General features: G+C 40.1%; 1 protein-coding gene across 2 annotated transcripts; it reads right to left on the reverse strand.

Annotated features, from left to right (window-relative positions):
• Positions 1-3343: 3343 nt before the first annotated feature.
• On the reverse strand, positions 3344-19648 carry LOC115058899 (transcriptional-regulating factor 1-like). 2 transcript variants are annotated; one of them, XM_029526452.1, is made up of 11 exons: positions 19450-19648; positions 9176-10617; positions 8315-8541; positions 7297-7499; positions 6918-7057; positions 6573-6676; positions 6429-6489; positions 5242-5330; positions 4498-4620; positions 4155-4255; positions 3344-4023 (listed from the first exon to the last, which is right to left on the reverse strand). In XM_029526452.1, exons 2-11 carry the CDS (start codon positions 10587-10589, stop codon positions 3498-3500), a joined length of 2988 nt encoding a protein of 995 aa, XP_029382312.1. In that variant the 5' UTR covers positions 10590-10617; positions 19450-19648; the 3' UTR covers positions 3344-3497. The 2 variants fall into 2 exon arrangements, with proteins under 2 accessions (XP_029382312.1, XP_029382311.1); XM_029526451.1 differs by lacking the exon at positions 19450-19648 and adding an exon at positions 11652-11806.
• Between the last annotated feature and the right edge of the window lie 82 nt (positions 19649-19730).

Consider the following 19730-nt stretch of genomic DNA (forward strand, 5'->3'; position numbering starts at 1 on the left):
TAAAGCTTGTGATTAATGCCATCATAGTTTCTCAGACACCTCATTTAGGAGCTGAAATGGTCCCTTCAGACATGCCAAGTGGGCCAACCACAGTGTGCCTAAGGGTTAGATCACTAGTGCTGGTGTAGCTAGGCCACAGCTAGGCTAAAGAATTTTTATGGGACCTCTTCTCTCTGTAACAGGCATTATATTTATTCTAACGTCAACCTATGTAATGAAAAAAGTGTCACGGTTTTCTCATATTCATCATTCAAATGACTTTTTCACCTCACATAGTACAACCTACACGTGACTGAATTGTCATGAGATCATTTGGTTTTCTGGATGTAAAATACTTCACATAGGAAAACAAAAAATCTTCTTCCTGTAAAGTGATTGTTTAATTCACGACTTGTCATGAATAAAAAGACATTTGAAAGAAAGAAAAACCTCACGTTTGCCATGATTAAAATAACCCGCTATACGATACAGTGATGGCTGACCTGCAAAGTAAATAACTAAGTCAGCTGAAGAAGTCGACTACCATTTGCTTCCATGAAGTGCATATATTATATTAAGTTTTGTACCTTTTTAAGAAATGCTCTTCACTATTCCACATGAAGTACCAGAAGCAAAGGAAGAGCGAACTGAACTTTTAAAGTTTCCAGTTTCCATAATAATACGATGTCTTTGCCAACTGTTACGTAACAGAGCACAACCTCTAACTGTGTCAATAACAGCTGTCTGCCCCCTCCTGCGTTCATTTTCCACCGATAACATTTGAAATTCTCACAACTGAAAACGTTACGGTGAGGAAGAGGTAGACACGCTTTTGCTTTAATGAACTAAACCCCATAAAAAGTGAGGGAATCATTATGTCTGGTTTGTGTCTGTTTCAGGTCAGCTTTTATTTTCTAACTTCACCAAGTGTCTCTAAATGACAGGGATTTTGTGCTCTGGTTAGTTGTCACATAGTATTACCATGAATAACAAAGTTGCCAGCCTTTTTTGTCTACATTAAATGTTGCCAATTGTGTAAGTAGCATGTTCTTCTTTAAGTTTCCTCTAAAGACTGGCATAATATATTGAATAAGAATGTGATAGACTTTCCAAACACAGTGTCGATCTGTTGTTAGCATAATTGAATTGTGTTCAGTTTAAATTACCAATTAGAAAATTTTGAATGCCAGTTAAACTAATCTCAGTTAAAAGGTTCATAAAAGCATTTCTGTAAATTGTATACAAACACCTGTCATTCAGCTGAAGAAATGAGGTTGTGCTTTGTTGTTACCCTTATGCGTTTTTTCAACATCATTTGTAGGCGTTCATTATTATCTCAACATCTGTAAATAATAGCACTACAAGTGAAACATATACATCATATATATTATACCACTGTCTCAACTGTGAAATGACTGAAAGGGCTGTTTCTGTTAATGTAGCCATGGAAAAAAAAACAAAAGCAGCAAATGTGAAAAAATCTGGTTGGGCTGTGATGGGGGCGTGAGTTCAGTGAACTGGCAGAGAGCCACTCACCATGAATAGGTGAATGGATACTGCTCAGTAACTTCTCTGTTTGTTCTCTCCCCATTCCTCCCTCCCCTCTCCCTATTGGTCCTGCCCCCCACTACCCCTTTATTTTCATGCTCATGTACTGTCTCTCCCTCTCTGGGAAAAACACTGGGGAAAGGTGCAGCTTTCTGCTGTCCCTCTGATTTCTCCCTGGCTTGTGCAAAGTGAACCACTATGTGAACAAAGACTCCAAGTACCCAACTTCAAATAAGGGTAGGATTACAAGGTTACCAATATGATTTCAATGTTGTTAAAGTCTAGCCGAGTGCCTGTGTCTAATTAGATATAGCAAGAGAACTGCGTTTTTGTGGGATGTATCTATCAGTAGGATAATGACAAGTGATGGCACATCTGACAATGGTTGAAAAGAACTAGCAACGGCCGACACTGTGAATCAAAGCTGGGAAGGTGCAGTGCAGAGATGAACAAATCTGAAAAAATTTGAATTACAGTCTCAGAGTTAGATGACAAACAGATGATACGATGATTCATCGATGCTTGTTGAGACTCATTGGTCACAAAGATACTGAAGGTATTTAATGAAAAGTAGGGAGAGACAAACAACTATGATCAAGCATATTAGTGCTTGGCCATTTTATAATGTTGCTGTTACTTGAAACTTTGACCACCATGATCAGTTCGTCCAAGTGAATGGCTTTCAAAAAATGTAGGAAATCTCCTGAAGGTATTCCTGAGCTATTGTGTTCATGAGAATGGGCTGGGGAACACAATGCCTCCAGTCACAGCAACATGAAAACAGACATCATACAGAGATCACAAGGCAGACAAACAATGTTAGACATGGTGGATTTTTGTCAGGGCATTGGGTCATTCCAGGAAGAGGTAGCATTTTAAAAGCCATTATTAAATTTTATAAGGGACACACGTACACAGCAATAAACTTCACACAGATGTATAAAATCACAGTCGATCTCATATCCATGATAGATACACTTTAAAACCTGAGTGCTCACCGATTTTTTTATTGAGGGTTACTAGAAGGACATATGGACCATTGTATATAACTAAATGGGCCAACACGTCACATGCACGCCTGTCACAACTGCAGTGGCAGTAACCCTTATGAAGGTATGGAAAGAAAGAATACTCACAGTTTTGAGAAATGCGATTGAGCCATTGGATAAATAAGTGACCTAATCAGTAGATGTGAACCAGGGTACACCTGATGAAAGAGGACAAAGCCCATTTTCAGGTAATATGAGAATAAACTCATATCATAAGGCAGAGGTAAGAATTAGTCTTGTAGTTTTTGATGAAGAATGAGACATCAGTGTCATTGATCCTTACGTGTCTTTCTTTATATTCAGACACTGCACACACTGGAAGTACTGTTTTCTTACCCAGCAGTCAGAAAACACGATCAGTGTGGTTAACCATCTACAGGACAATGCTGGGCACTCTGACAGCTTTAAGAGAGGAGATGCCCTACCAAGGTCAATATTAGCCCATTATGGTGTTACATCAAAACCTTTCAGCAATCAGTGTCTATCTTTGTGAATGTGTGTGTGTGCTCTTGTATTGCTACTTTTATCAGGACCTAGATTTTTATAAAGATAAGGAAACAAGCTGGTAACTCATTCTGGTTCATACTGTGGACTGCTTTCTTGATAATTTCACTTTCTAGTCTATTTGTTCAATTTGCATACATCAGGCCTCTCCTGGATCTGTCCAAGAATCACTGATATCTCCTCTGATATGTCATTGTTTGATCTGTACAAGTTTTGTGATTTTTATTAAACTCAAAAACAAACATATGGTTTACATTTTTATTCACATTTCAAATGCATAAGAAACATAAATATGTTACACGCAGAAATCATATAAAAATGTTAAACTTAAAAAAAAATGCTTGAATGAAAAAAGAGTTTGAATGCAGCTTTGAAATCTCAGACCACACTGATTGTAACGATATTAACACTTTTGCACTACTGCCAATTGGTTGGATCTTTTCCCCCAACTGTCCTGGTATCACCTTTCCCTTCTGTGTTGCAGTAGAAGGCAGCAGGGTTGGAGCCAGGTCCAAATGAGCCCCATGACTGGTGGAATGGTATGATGCTGGTGGGCTGTCTCTGATTTGAGTCACTAGTATCAGTGTTTGGGATTACATGAGAGTTTGAAGCAGCAGTGTTGCCATATGTCAGGGCATTGCTGGGAACCCGGACACTGGCGTTGCTGGGTGCGATGGTGTTGCTATTGGTTACTGAGCTGAGGACATTGTCTACAGTGCAATTGCTGCCTGGTGTTCCAGCAAGGCCAGCGCAAGGAAAGGTCAGAGCTGGAGTCTGGGGTGGGAGCACATTAGTGCCTGAGGTGGGCAGGAGGTTAGTGGAATGACTGAGGGCCAGACGCTGGGTGAGGAGATGGTGCTGAAGCCGTCTGTCTGCCCAATCCTCCTGAGGCTGGCGGTGGATTTTCATGTGAGCGTTACGAGACTTGATTTTATAGAACATTCTGAAGAGAAAAAAAGGAAAGAGACAGGCAGGAATGAAAAGGAGCCTAAAAAAATCAAAACCATCTGTTGGCTCGCCCCAAAGCCAAACACAGATAAAGTTGTTCCTTCCTGTATAACTGATCCTACTCACTTGCCACAGAGCTTGCAGGGGAAGAAGCTGGCTAATGAGGGCAGAGGAACCGCCTCCGCCAGTCCATACTGCTTTTCCATTGGCTGGCAGACAGGCGTTGTCTAATGAAAAAAAAAAAAAGACCAATTGTAAGCCACCGTTCTGTGATGATTTGATGAGCTGCATTCCAGACAACATAACAATTTAACTCAATACACCAGTATTTAGTGATCAGAAAGCATGATGCTACAGACCCACAGTGTGTCATGGGTATAGACAATCCATCAGAAGACAGTAGCTACAGGAAATTACAGACACCCAAAGGGAGGATAAGAGCTAAATCAATACTTCAACTGTTTCTTACACTTTTTTGTTGCTCCAGTTCTCCATCTCTGTACTCTTCCTCCTTCTGTTTCTTCTTCTTGTCCTGGAGCTTCTTGCTCAGGTAATAAAATTCAACACACTGGCTCACTGTCTTAGTGCTTACCTGCAAAATGCATGCACAAACACGTGTGAGCAACACATACTGAGTTCTTGGCAGCCTGAAAGTCTAACTTTTTCCAAATATCATGTGAACACACACACACAGAAAACATGATTAAGCTGATATGTTCAGATGTACTAACACACTGTAAAATGACATCTTTACAGGTGCTTATTGGGTCCAGGGGTTCTCAGATGTTCCTTTTGTGAACCAGCAGAAACATGCCTTCAGTCTTGGTGTGGTACATTTCTGAGACCTTTACTGCACTTTAACACTGCAGCCACTCAAATTATAGACTACAGATGGCAGACATGCTGCTTCCAGGTGACTCAAAACTGAGCTCATGAGTCAAAAGAAACACTTAACTGTTGTAAATGGTCAGGCTGATGGGAGCTAGATATCAGACTTTATTGTATCAAATGCAAAAATAATGTCTCACAACGAAGTGCACAGAAAGTCACCAAAAACTGAACTGGTGTAGGCAGGGAGAGGACCACTGTGCACACTGAGGTTTAGCACTGTTGTTAAAACTGAACCTATTCTTCAATTTTTAAAAACTGACATCAGTCTAAATCCAATATACATAAATATATCGGACAACCAATTTCCAAATTATAATTATACCATTTTCTGTATCAGGGAAAAGTCTTTTCCGTAAATCCCCAGAGCTGTGCTGAAAAGACTCTTTTCAGTGGCTGTCCAAATATCACTACCTACAGAGAGAGGAGAGAAAGGGAAGAGAAAGCATGAAAAATAATGGAAACAAACACCAAAAGGTTACCCTGTAATGCATAGCTTACTGGGAGGCCAAATATTGTAGAGTTTAATGTAAACCATTGTTGTGAAATGTGCAAAGTCCTGAAATCACTTTGTGAAGGTGAAAGAAAGAGCTGATTATGACTGACAGCTTTGTGATGTGGATTGTCCTGACTGTCTGCTTTGTTAACGTGTGAAGTTGATCGTTTTGATAAACATGTGTGAAGGCACACACGCATTGTGATTCCTCACTCAGGAAGCTTCAAACAAGCAGGCGGATTGTGTGTTATTTAGTGCAGAGATCTGAACTCACAGGGTCAACAGATGGAGGGGAGTCCCAGGACATGCCAGGATTTTTAGACATATAAATGTTGTTAAGCTGCTCTGAGATGGATCAAAATTTATACCATTCCCCCTGAATACAAGGATGCAGTCACCTGAGTGGGAACTACTGTGGAGAACAATAACTACTCTGTACTTAACATGGATCTTGGTGGTATTAAATTTGCCAAAGAGACAAAAGAGAGAGAGCGAGAGAGAGAGAGTCATGTGATTAAAGTGGCAGGAGGTGCAGGCTATTACAAAGGCAACTATTATACTACCACGGGAATGGTTTCTTTTTCGCTGATTCAGGTGCATACAACTGACTGTTAAGGAAACATTAAACACTGTTCACTGCAACACATTACTTTACTTCACTTAATATTTTTGTGCTGCTCAAATTTCAGCTAGAGGTGTCAAGATAGAGTGAGGAAATATGAAACTTTAAATATTTGACTTAAACACTAATAACCAGCCTTCAAACTGGGAATTACATTAAATGCTAAGTGTGCAAACTAGAATATTTTTATTATACTATAGGAATCTGGACAAATGAGACTTTATACAATTTCAGCAGGAAATAAGTCAAATTATTTGACAAGGCGAAAGAAATAAATTTGAAAATCCCCCAAGCCAAAGAAGAGTTATTTGAAATCAGGTTGTCATTTAGGAGTTTTCTTTCAAAAGTCAAAGTTTAGCCAACAGCTAAAGTGAGGTCAAAGGTTAAAGGTTACCAGAGTAGTGATAATCTCCTGTTGGTGAAGGCTTTGAAAACAGCAGAATCTCCAGAGTGGCCTGCGTGGGAGAGAGGGATGGAGGAGGTGAGGCAAGAAATGCTAAAGTATACAATTTTCATGATATTCATCATGCTGCTTTACCATTGTGTTCCCCTGGCAGTAGTGAAGACAGTGCAGAGCCAGCTCCGTATTACTGCCTCCTCCTGGCAGACAGCTCGAACTACACATGGACAACAGCTTCTCCACTGCACAAACACAGACAGACGACTCACATTAGAAATAGTGGCATTAACCAATGCCATGCCAGGTAATTGAGCTCATAATAATAAATCACAATGGGGCATGGTAAATTATTTTTAGATCTAATTTTCTCTCTGAATTCTCTCTGAAGTCTAGCTCGGGAAGTTTTCTCCATTGTGATGTTGAAAAAATTTGAATTTATCTACATTTGTTTGTATCTGCATGAGATCTGGATAAATGGTTTGCCTTTGTGTTGTAAGTTAGCACTTTGATCCAGCTCCTCCAAAGGTTTCCAGAGTAACTCTTCCCTGGGGACAGCTGACTCTTTGCCATCAATGAAGCACGAAGGAAGCTCTGCCTGGAAATCAGGACCTACATTGACATGCCTGGAGAGAGGAAAAGAAAGCAGCATTTCAGTAATTTTGTATATAGAGGTTTTCGTGAAATTTCTTATCTAATTTTATTCAATAGAGTTCTTCGGCCAGCACTAACCCAGTAAAAGCATATCATTCAGGTTTAGTTTTGTTGTAGTGCTGTCACCTTCCTCCAGAGAAGACTGACAAACAGCAGCCTGGTGTTTTGTTTTGTTTTTTCTAAACTCTTCCTGGTACTGGTAGTCACTTACTGTAACACACCACCGTCCTCTTCCTCTGCCCTGCATGTTCCATCCTCTCTGTGATTGAGAGGTGACAGGGAGGAGTACAGCCCTGTCCCCTTGCGGACCGGGTTGAGAAGGGGTCGGGGAATGTAATGGTCCCTTTTCTGAACCCTGCTGGAGTGAAGGACACTGGAAAACGGAGTTCCGGTGTAGACTGGGGAGGCTTCTGGCTGTGGGAGTCCAAGGACAGACCATATTGTGTTAGCCCTGTCCCTGTTTGATCCACTCTTGTGCAAAAAGTACAGACATCGGTCAGTAACATATTACATATATATACAACATACATCCAACCGCCCACTAGGCCATCCCAAGCTGTGGAAAGTTTCCCACCTTCCCTTCCAGGCTCCTGGGTACATACATGGCAGACCCCTCTCTCACAATGTGACTTAGCAAACAGCGGTTGTTAGTGTGGTATAGCTCTAAATTATATTTTGCTCTTGATTTGGGCTGAGATATTCAGTAGCTTTCTTTTTAAAATGAAAGGTTGAAAAAGTAAACAGAATGATTCACCCTGGCCCAATAAACAGTAGTCAGTGATAGAGCAGCTCTATGGGCCTACAGTTTGAGCTAAATGCTAACAACAGCTCATGATAATGGAGTGTTTAGCAGGTATACTGAAGGTATAAGACAAAAATATTTGATGATGTTTTTCTGTACCAATATCTACTTATTAGCACTTATTAGCGCTAAACACAAAGCGTATCTTTCATGTTTATTTAATTTGATTTGCAACAATTTTATTTATTTATTTATTTATTTTGCTAGACGAGAAATTCTGAGGCAGCCACAGCAGTGCAGTGTATACATGTCTATTAAAGGTGAGGTTACAACAAAGTAGTTATAATTTTACAAGCTCAACACAGCTTTTACAAGAAACTGTTACAGATTTCTTGTTTCACTTTTTGCAAGTGAGTATGCACAAGTACGACTTCTGTAACAGTTTAAATGTGCTCAGTAGGTTTTTCTGAGGATTTTAACAGTGTACCTGTAACTGGTTCACAGTTGCTGGTTCATTCATTACTTTATGGCTCCTAGAGTAAGCAGCCATCTTTTCTGCTGAAGAGTGGGATGGAGAAGAGGAAAGATGGAGGGAGGGATGGAGAGGTGGACTTTTCACTGGACACAGAGGTCTGGGTGGTGGTTGGCGGGATGAATGATGGGATGGAAAGGTGAGTAATGACAGCTCAGGAGACTGATGGACATCATGTGGGGCTGAGTCAAAAATAAGATGTGAAAAATGAAAACTACAAAGGGAATGCAGAGGAAAACCACTGTTGAAAATTATGCAAGGTGATATTATTGTCTCAATACTGGTACAGAGTATTTGGTGTGCAGAATACAGCCAGACAAAACAAGTCAGAAACAGAATCACTGATCTCTGTGTACGGATGTGTGTTTATTCCTTCTAAAGGAATTTAGAAGGAATAATCATTGTGAAAACTGAAACACACCATAGTTCTGACATCATGGATGTCAGTTGTCCCATGTGAACATTTCATTTTTTGGGGGTGTGAAATAGAAACCTACAAAAGACATCTGTTACAAATGTAAAAGTGAAAGTGTGAAAAGCGAAAACATCATTTGGAAAAGGAAAATTTCATAAGATCACCACTGAGAACCCACATGTCCCATAAATTTACATGTGGCAATTAACCTGTGTCTTTTTTTGTAAGGGGATGGTGGTGCTGATGGGGCCACACTTTATCAAAAATATATTCATATCTAAGTTCTCTTATTCCTTTTAACGTCTTTCTCAGAAAACATTTATTCGTGTTATATTCTTCCTCTTGGTTTAGGGTTATCCTAGCACGGTCTCACTCACAAAAATGCACACACAATGCCTTACCGTTGATGTTGCCATAGTCAGCACCATGGGAAGATGTTAGGGTGCCCTCGTTACTGCTGGGGTCACCCAACGAGTGTGGAAAGCTGTGTGGCAGCACTGAAAACTTCCATAGCATCGCAGATGGGAGTGATTGAAGTCTGGAAGTGAAAAACTGGAGTGCACCAAGCGGCTCGCCTTCCTGGGAAACTGAGTGTCCAGTTCCTCCAGTTGCTTTGGGAGAGTCCATTTTAGAAGGCGAGTGAGAAGGAGGAGGTAGAGGTGTGGGAGGAGGACTAAGAACTGAAGACATGAAGTGAGACGACGTGGGAGGAGAGGGGAAGGACGGAAGAGAGGGGTGAGCTGATGAAGAGGAAGAGGAGGAAGGCAGGTAGGACTCTGAATCAAAAGCACAGCTGTGCCTTGATTTCACCGATCCAGAGTTTTCAACTCTCCCTCCTCCAAAGTCCCACATCTGTGCAGAGGATTCCCCACCAGAAATCATGGGAAATGTCCTCTTTCGCTGAGAGAGGAAAGCCTCAGAAAAGGAATCTAGTTTCTGAGTGTATGTCCCACTGTTGATGGTGGTAGGTGACCTCAGTGGCTGGCACCCCGGGGCCACACTAACGGTGTCTTCTGCTCCTCTCCACCTCCCCTCTCCAGTCTGACCTGAGGGGGAGACGCTGAGCCAGGGTCCATCAACCTCTGCTGCAGGAAGGTGGTCTTCACCTGAGCCACAACTGGACCCGTAGTCTTCCTCCCTTCCCAGATAACTGTCGCTCACTCGTGAGTCTGTCCTACAATAATCGACGCTGCTGTCACTGAAGCTTCCTGCTGCACATCTGCTGTGGGAAGAGGTTTGTTTCGTAAAGCGGCTAACATCAGCTTCCCTGTTGTAAACTGGTTGACTTTTAGCTTCACAGCTAACCTGGGCATAACTATTATAATTTGTTCTGAGCCTACGTCTATGTCCATCTTCAGTTCCACAATTCATTGGGTAAAAAACATCATTTTCGTTACTGTAGCAATCAGCTTTACTAATAAAATCCTCTGCAATGGTTTGGCAATGCTCGCCGTCTTCCCAAACATCGTCTTTTTTGTCACCAACATACCAGGGGTCAGTAAAATAGCTTGCTAACCTGCTATCTGCATCAAGATGGTCTCCTAAGTTAGCATTGCCATCCAAAGTGTTAGCACATGTGTTGTGGAAGTCTTTGTTACCCCCACTGCTCCCCCTTCTACCCCGAGAAGAAGTACTTGACGTTGGAAAAGTCAAAATAGATTGTTCCCCTCTGGTTCCATACTGCTCCAGGGAGTCCAAGACTGGTGGGTACGACGCGTCTGGGCTCTGACAGGTGGGCATGCTGAGGTGAAAGGCCGAGCGGTGGCGATGGGGCTGGAGGTTAGGGAACGGTTGGGGAGATGAATGGTCATCCATGAATGTTTCCTGGATTTGGCTAGACAGCCTACAGGGAACAAAAAAGAAAGCAACAATTAGAAAGCTAAAACCATGTCACAACACTAGTGTCGCTGTTTAAACTCTACCTTCTCAGCAGGAGCAGGTACCAGCAATGCTCCAAAAGTCAGCTCATCTTGATGCTGGAGTTACTAATATCACAGCCATTAAAGGCTTTCTAATTTCTGAATTAGAACGTTATTTATGTTATTTACTTTATAACATTATTATGCAGTATCTTTGCAGACTGCTGAGTGTGAGTGTGTGAGTATTATCACATATTTTTTGTCCAACGCCTACATGTAAGCTTTATACGCATGAATACAAGTGACCATAATACCACTTTCTCATCATTGACCAAGGTGTTACTATTTACTATGACCAAGGTGTTTCTGAGTCGTGAGGGGTACGGTGCTATTTAGTGGGAGAAATACTGTGTGACTGTGTGTTTCAAGTAACAAGAGTAGACAAAAGTCACATTTCCTAAATCCTATAAATCATTTTTCGTTTTGTACAACAAACCAATTAACAATTTATTTTGCAGGCAACAGGTTTATAGAGTTGGCACCAATTTTATGTTTATAGGAAACATATTTGTTTTTAGCATGTCTGCTAACTCAGCCAAAGGCCAATATCCTAACCCTTTCCTGCCTTCAAAAACAGACAAAAAGAAACATTAACAGATGCATTTAAAATGCATACGGAGAGTTCAGTTGAAAATATATGAACCCTTGTGCAAAGCTGACGCTGCGGGAGAAGCCGAGACACGAGAATATTTCTCAAACTTGATAACACAGTGCGACATTAAACAGGTTTTACTCTAATTGACAATAGCATATTTAAAAAACATTGTTTTAACAAAAACACAACTTGTTGTAACACATTTTACTGTGTTGCAATAAATCTTCGTTGCTTCTTCGCTGTCTCTTTCTTGAAACCACATTCTGTTCTCAATAGGACATTGAGTGAGTCAGAAAGAGAAAGAACGAAGGAAGATGAGATGAAGACAGATACACTGTATATGTTTTGAGGTTTTGTCTTTACCAGTCTTTGGTGCTTAATTTCCTTTTCACATATGTTCGTCCCCTGTTGTTCATGTTTTCGCCTTTTGGTTGTTCTTCTGATTTTCTTCATCATTCTCTCTGACTTTTTTTTGCTCTTTCTTTATCCTTCACTGTTTCAAGTGTTGAGTCTTAAACATTTCGCCCCCAAGATTTTCAACCTATCACTAACTCCTTCCTATGTCTTTCTCCCTCCCTCTCTCTGTCTCTCGCCCTCTCTCTGCTCTACATCCTTTGACACTCATACACACGTGTGAACACACACCGACACACACGCACACGCACACGCCCACATAGACCCTGTCTGTGACATATATTAAGTAAAACGGACCAACACAATCACTGATATACAGTAGCCTTTCACACACACACACATCACCCATTTACTCGCTTAGCTGCTTGCTGAAACACATTCATATATGAACAGACACATGCTCTGACTTTCACACTCACAGACACACTTGCAGGTGTCAGAAGGGACCGGCGGATAGTGATGTTGCCTCTTTGCCTTTTCGTCGTCGTGGTAACCACATCCTGAGGAAACAAATGCTGACGGATCTCCCTCCTTTCAGCTATCTTTATCTCTCTACCCCCCTCCTCCATCTATCGTTCTCTTTCCATCTCTGCCTGTCCTTATCGCACGTCTTTCTCTCTGTTTCTCGCTGAGCACCCAGCTTTGTTTTCTCTTGTCCTGTCTTTGATCTTCACCCTTTTGTTTGCCTTTTATCTCTCTGCACTCTTTAATCTTTGTGTCATTTCAAACAAAGTCTCCTTTTTGGCATGTGAGATTTTTTTCTGGTGTCCATTTTGGTACTATTTTTCCATTTTTTGTTTTGTTTGTTTCAATAGATTATATCTTCCTTCAGACACTAATGCTGAGGTTGAGTTATAAACACACTTAGGGTTGTGTATAAAATGGGAATTTTAATCTTAATAACATAGATATTTATCATATCTTATGTGCATAATGTTGTAGTTTAGTTGTAGTTAACGGATGTAGTTAAGTAATTTTACTCCAAGCTGAATGATTAATATGTAATTAGCTTCGAGCTTTCAGTATTCAGTGTGTCTGTACATCAGTGGCTCGGTAAGCATCAATGCTTATATGTCTTTGTGTGTCCACATTAGTGTGTGTGTGTGTGCGGGAGTGCGTGTGCAGAGGCGGGAGCGTGGATGTTTACCAGATCAAGAGTCTCCGGCTGAGTCAGCTGACAGGAAGTGAGAAAGAACGAAACAGGAAGGAAGACGGTAACAAACGATGAGGTTCAGGGAACCCTCTAAAAACCCAGCGGCCCCACCCACTCACCCACCACACACACACACACACACACACACACACACACACACACACACACACACACACACACACACACACACACGCACACTGTACACTTTAAACATGCTAAATTTCTGTTTCTCACCTTTGTCATTTCATATAACCTTAAAACACCTACTCTCACATGCAAATGCAACCACAAACATGACTATGACCTCTGCCAAACACACTCACACACACATTCACAAACACATCCACAGCCAATTTAATACAGACAACACAGGGATAATAATAACATTTGTGTTGCTGAATTTAAGTCAACACATCTTCTGTGGCAGTAACCAACATCACCATTTTCGGTTTTTACAGTTTCACAGTTAAGAGTAAAATAAACTCAATAAAAGCCCAAATAAAACTGATTTGGTGTTAAACAACAACAACATTGCAGTGCAAATAGTAGTAAAAGAATTCAACTCATTCACAAAGTTAGTTGTTAAATTATTGTCTGTATTCTCAGGTAGTATGTGGTCCAGGTCATGTGAGTGTAAACTGCTTAATTCAACAAAAGAATCAGTCATTATTTTAATGTACAACACTTTGTTATATACACCTTACATACTATAGTGACTCTTATCATATCACCTATAAGGTGTGTGTAGTGTATATGATAAAATCTAAAATGTGTAACTAAGAAAATCAACCTTCAAATCAAATCAAATCAAATCAGATTTATTTGTATAGCGCCAAAGTTACATCAAGGCACTTTACATATAGAGCAGGTCTAGACCAAACTCTTTATACAGGTATCTACAGGTATGCATGAAATAAAAGATTACAGTTCTTTTGTTTGTTTATCTACTGCTTATCCATTTACAAGTCGCGGGGGGGGGGGCGGAGCCAGTCCCAGCTCACACTGTGTGAGGGTGGGGTTCACCCTGGACAGGTCACCAGTCCATCACCGGGCCAACACACAGAGACAGACCAAGACCAACAATCATTCACACTCACACTCTAAAATAAAAAAAAATGAAGAAAATATTGTAGCTAAATCTTGAAATTACATATGAAACATTTGGAATGGTAATTCCGTGTCAATTTTCCAAGCAGTTCTGCAAATTGTGTCTTGCAGCTTAAAATGAGAGACTCATTCATAAAAATAAAAAACTGTTACATACATATATATGCACAAGCAAAAAAGACCCCATGGAACAATTTTACGTGCTATTTGTGAGTGACAGTTTGCCACCATTTGGGTCTGAGTGTAAGGTGTGTGTGCTTCTCACTTATTTTGGCAAAATTGTTTCCTTGTCTGAGAACAGGTTTTCATTCTGAGACTCATCCATCAATTTTAAAACTAATTGGTTTTATTTGGTAATAGATTACCAATAATATTCACAAGGAGCACACCCGTTGGCTTGCTCTTTATGATACCGTAATAGCATGATAGTTGAGACAGTGGAGAAAAGAGCTGAGTGTGTGTGAGCAGGTGAGCGCATTAATCCTGAGGTCACTTGTATCATGTGACTCCATCTGTTAGCTGAAATTGTGAGCATTAACACACATAATAGATGATGATGCAGTAACCAAACAGGCTGTGTGGCACGTTAACCTCAAAATTAGCATAGATAATAATTGGTAATGTTTTTTTTGATACATTACATCATGTTAGTTATTTTTGGATTCACTGATGACATTACAGTAAAGTAATCGCGGGTCTCTCAATCTGTGGGCTCCATTGTCAAAGATCTGAGCGTTTATTATATAACTATTTATCTATCTATCTATCTTACTGTGATTAGTAAGACTCAGGAAGATCGCTGATGCCATGTCTTTGCTAACCCTAACCCCGTGTCTTTTCATTGCACTTTTGTCACTTATTTCAGGAGGGAACAGTTTCCTTTCAAGATGTTCAATAGTTATGTTTAAATTACATTCGGCATATGTTACAACATTTATGAATGAAGAAAGATGACAAACTTTCAGATATAGTCTGGCAAAGTTTGGTTCTGCGCTTGAACAATGTGGTCTTACATTCAGCCTCCAAATGCGTGAACTTTTATCCAAGAGCCATCTCAGTTTTTGGTCCCTGCAGATAAAACTTTCTGGCTGCTGTAACTCTCCTTACAGCAGCCTTTCTGACATGTCGCTTGTGTGTATGTATTTGCATGTGTGAGTTTTTGAAACCCAGAGGTAACAGCCGAGTGAAAAATATGTGAATGAAAGGACTTGAGAGGATGGAAGGGGAGTGCAGGGGAGTATGTATGGGCGAGACGTTTTTCTAGTTTTCTCTCAAATTCACCAAAAAAGCTGCGGGAGCAGAGGAGGGGGAAAAAGACAACGCAATTCTGGACTTTTTCTCAGAACTTTTTCTTTGTTTTGCATTGAACTCGCTCTCCATTTGTCTTCCGTCACTCAGAAAAAAAAAAAAGCGTTGACTGGCGGGAAGACAGGAACTGAATGGATGAGAGACAAATTAAACTGCTCTTACATAGTACATTGCTTATCGTGTATGTGTAAGTCTTCTTCTCTAAATTCAGGCCTCTACAACAGCCACCAGATGCTTGTTGCCACACTATTTGTCAAATAAACTCATTCCCTCCCGATAACCTTGCTACCATGAATCATGTATGAATGTTGACACTGTAGGTGTACGTGCAATGGACAGTACGAGAGTTATATCAATTTACACAAAAACATTACGGTGTACGTAAAATACTTAAACCTGCTGCACATGCACAAGAGGCAAGAGAGATTATTCTTCAAAAAAAGGCATTTCCTTTTTATCCAAATATTCAAAGGGAACTCATCCCATATATTCAGGGATTGTCATGTTTTAAAGACGACAGTGTTGAAAGCACACAATCAGACAGTAACGGTCTCAGTGTTAAATAAAAACTGCAGAGAGGGTTTTTCATCTAACTGCATTCACAAAAAATTTCAACACAACATATTTCTGTTTACTGCGTCTAACTGTGCCTTCTAGGTAACGATGCTTAGTTAATAGAAAAGTTGTTGGAGTTATAGAAAAGTTGTACAACACGTGAATTAAAATTTGATTTTGACTCAAAAAAAAAAGGTTGCAAATAATAGCATGTCTTTTGTCATGTGTGTGCCATGCTCTTAGTGAAACAACAAAATCTGCTTGAAAATGACAATTCTTTATTTGTCGCAGTAAGTTTTAAGAGGTGAGAGATCACAGGCCACAAAATGTTCAGACGGAGCTGCTTGCACATGAACCCACAGGGTAAGAGACTTCGAAAAAAAGCTTCAGCTTTCTTTTTATTGAAACTCTGTGATTCCAGTTCACACCACACAGCCTCATCTTATTCATTTGTAAAAACAACACAAAATGGTTCCATTATGACAATGTGTGGAATTACACACTAGTGATGGTGTGTGATACAGCAGACATAAAGTTGTTTGGACAGTGAATAGTGTGGAACTGTTTAAAGTTTTTATTTGAGCCTGAGGGGCCTTTAAGTTTGGATCCAGGGTGACAACAAATTTATGAACGGCAACAAATGCCAGCTTCAGACTCTTTCTGCCAAAGAACTTTTCAGGATTCCATCCATTTTCTGGTTAAAATTGCGACTATTTGCAACTAAATCTGATCGGACATGAATGCGGAAATCATGTCACACTGCAAGTCCAGTATTCTGTTTTTATCACTGTGATATCCTTGTACATGGATGTAAAAAAGGTTGAAAAAAAATTCCAGCAATCAGGTTGAATTGTATTATTCTTAGCAAACAACTAAACAGTCGTATTTTGAATCCGACAATCCAATGCAACAAAGGTCATGGGGTCAACCGTCAGTAATTAAGAGAAGTGTAACATAATTTCAATGTAAGAATGGCATTCATTTTTCCCTTAAAGGGGTTGTTTCATTTCTTGAATCTATCCCATCATTCACACTAAAAATGGATTTTATTTGACTTGCAGTATGCGCCACTTTGTATTTTTTCGTTCAGATGAACAAGTTGGGACGTAGTATATAACTGTATTAGAATTACCGCTGATTATTCTGGTAAGGAACACTACCAAACTGTCAGTAAACTGATTTTCACCGTGTAAAAAGTTTTATTGAATTTTTGCATTCAATAAATCAAATGAATGAACGTGACAATGTTCGACTGCAAGTTCTAAAATAAAAAAATATTCATAACCTTTTTTTTTTTTCTCGCTTTTGTAAGCTCTGCTTTTAGTCGAACAATAAAGGACCGTCCTTTCACCAGAATCAGTTTCCCCTTCAAGGGCATTTGAGTGTCTCTTGATATTTGACATCAACAAAGAACCTCCAGACGGGCATCAAGCTTTTTTTTGGCACATCTGACACTTCCTAAAAACTGGACAGCAATTTGTAATGCATTTTATTTGTATCTAACCAAATTCCATCTCCTGCAAATTTCAATGATGCATATAATGTGAACGTATCATGCTACTTTTATAGATGGTTGCTTTTCATATGAGTGCACTCTCCACAGTGACTTTGATGTTTGAATATGTCTAATGATAACTACCCCAACGCAATAGTACTGTGTATAATGTCAAAGAGAGGTGAATATGTTTTTTCCGATGAAATTGAGATTTTTATACCGATTGTGACACTGAACTAATCATTGCAAAGTGATTTGAATGAAGTGCAGATATTCAGGATGGCGCTATGGATGACATAAAGATATAATTCAATTTGGTTCACTTGAATCTTCATGGGTGCAGCTGAGTGCTTAGAGATTATGTGTTTGTATTTCAGGAATTGGTGACTTTAGGTTGCACGCAATAAAGTGAAGAATACATTAATGTTTCAAGGCACTGACTCTGAGCTTGCTAATTGTTCTACTGCTTATACTGATGTCTGTTTGAAAACCAGCAAGGGAGGCTAGCAAGAGAAGAGCAGCAGCTAGGGAACGACAGGTTTCCATATATAAGGAGGGAGACACATACAGCGACTCGTTTCTTGGATGTTTAACTTGCCACAACTTTAAAGCAAATCGAATGCGTCACAAGACATCTGAGGCTGTGTTTGTCAGAACACATGGGAAACAAAGTGGTGTAAAGTTTTATCGTCCGATGGGAGGAAGATTTAAATTCATACCTCAGTCTAATCCTGCAGGAAGGACTGTTCGCTCGCAGCCTCGGTGCTGCTGGATACAACTTGAGCACTTTTATTAAAAATGAAAAAGTCACTGCTGTCAAAGATGCCTGCAGTGCCTCAAATTGTTTGTTTTAACGTATTCATTTGATTTGCGTTCATTCTGCCGAAAAGATTGTGTACCAGTTTTACAATACAACAATGGATAGTGCATTTTGTAATCTTCTTCCGTTTCCTCATTTCATGTATTCTCTCAGGTAAAGATTGTGGAAGCCCATGACATTACAAAAGCCCTTAAACATGAGCACTGTTGAAATAAGAAAACAATGATATTCATTTTTGTGGTGAGAAGCAAAACTCCAGCAGTGGTAAATACAAACATCTGTAATGCAGGCCTTTGTTGGCACAGACACTTGTGCTCTACTTCCTTTCTGAGGCACAAAAGCAGTTGTTGGCCCTGTTCTGTCTGCAGATGTCAAAGGAGGTCACTAAATCAAAGTATGACAAAAGGAGCAACAACACAAACTTCTCCTCTAATGTTTTGCCACCTTAAATCAGGTCAAACGAGACACTAAAGTACGACAGTACACTGCACTGCAGGCTGCATAAACACCACTGTAGACTGACCAACACGGCCTCCATTCAGGTTTTGGTGTTATGTGTGGGCCTTTCAACAGCATATCCGAGCAACACGGTAACCTTCATATGTCTAACTGCACCTGGGTCTAGGGTAAACTGAGGCCTGGCTTTATCTTACCATTATATCTTTACACAATGTTCACAGTGAACGAAGTCAAACTTGTTGTTTTAGGACTTTAGGACTGAAATGTTCAAAAACGTTGATTCTCAGAAGTCAAAATTGTCGTATTGTTAAAAATCCCATTTTGGAGCTACTTCTCTGCAAGCAGTTTACTGCAGCTTGGCAGTTCACTTTAGTACATACGTAGTCAGCAGAGGTACGTTTTCAAATGAAAATGGCTCTTCAATTTGAATGCAGGTAATGTGAAAAGCCTGTGTACACCAACTGAGCCCAATGTGCACGTAATTGTAATTGTATTCATCTACCTTCATATGCACTCATTAGACCAATGGATTTTTCCAGAGCAACACACAAATCTAAACCTTTAACCAATGAAGTAATAACTGTTGCCATGTGAATGTTACTGGCTAAATTGGTAACAACAATAAAAAGTCCCCATTGGGTTATGGTTAAATGATGGCAGAGAAACAATACGTAGGGGGAATAGGTGTGTTTCAGAAGTGTGTGAGTATGCTAGTTATGCTAAAGGTGTCTCTCTGGGTTAAGTTTAACTTTCTCTTCTACTTATTCTGAAAAAGCCCAGCCTCATAGATTCCTGCTTAGACAAACAAACAATCAGAAAAAGTGGATCCAGAATAAAAAGGCATTCTTACCTGTTAATTTGTCATTACGGGGAGAGATGTGTTAGTAGCAGTGAAATGCATGTGTGTATGGTCTGCCTGTAGAGTACACATGTGTGTGATAAAGGGGGTGGAGAGAGGTGGCGAATGAGACAAAGAAAGGGAGAGAGATGTAGTTTCGCCAAAGATGATCGGCCGCTGTCATTCTTTCATCTCATCGCCCTGTCATAACGCCACTGCGTGTGTGCGTGTGTGTGTGTGTGTGTGTGTGAAGGTGTGTGTGTGTGTGTCTGAAGGTGTGTGTGTGTGTGTCT

The sequence above is a fragment of the Echeneis naucrates genome, chromosome 18, assembly GCF_900963305.1.
Source record: "Echeneis naucrates chromosome 18, fEcheNa1.1, whole genome shotgun sequence".
Taxonomy (NCBI): domain Eukaryota; kingdom Metazoa; phylum Chordata; class Actinopteri; order Carangiformes; family Echeneidae; genus Echeneis; species Echeneis naucrates.

What these genes read in the sequence shown, in the direction of transcription:
- LOC115058899 (XM_029526451.1), bottom strand. Translation starts at nt 11,704, where the DNA reads ATGAACAACAGGGGACGAACATATGTGAAAAGGAAATTAAGCACCAAA. An exon ending in TGACTATGGCAACATCAACG is followed by an intron (nt 8,542 to 9,175) that starts GTAAGGCATTGT and finishes TTTTTGACTCAG; the next exon opens with CCCCACATGATGTCCATCAG. An exon ending in AGGAGATTATCACTACTCTG is followed by an intron (nt 5,331 to 6,428) that starts GTAACCTTTAAC and finishes CTCTCTCTGTAG; the next exon opens with GTAGTGATATTTGGACAGCC.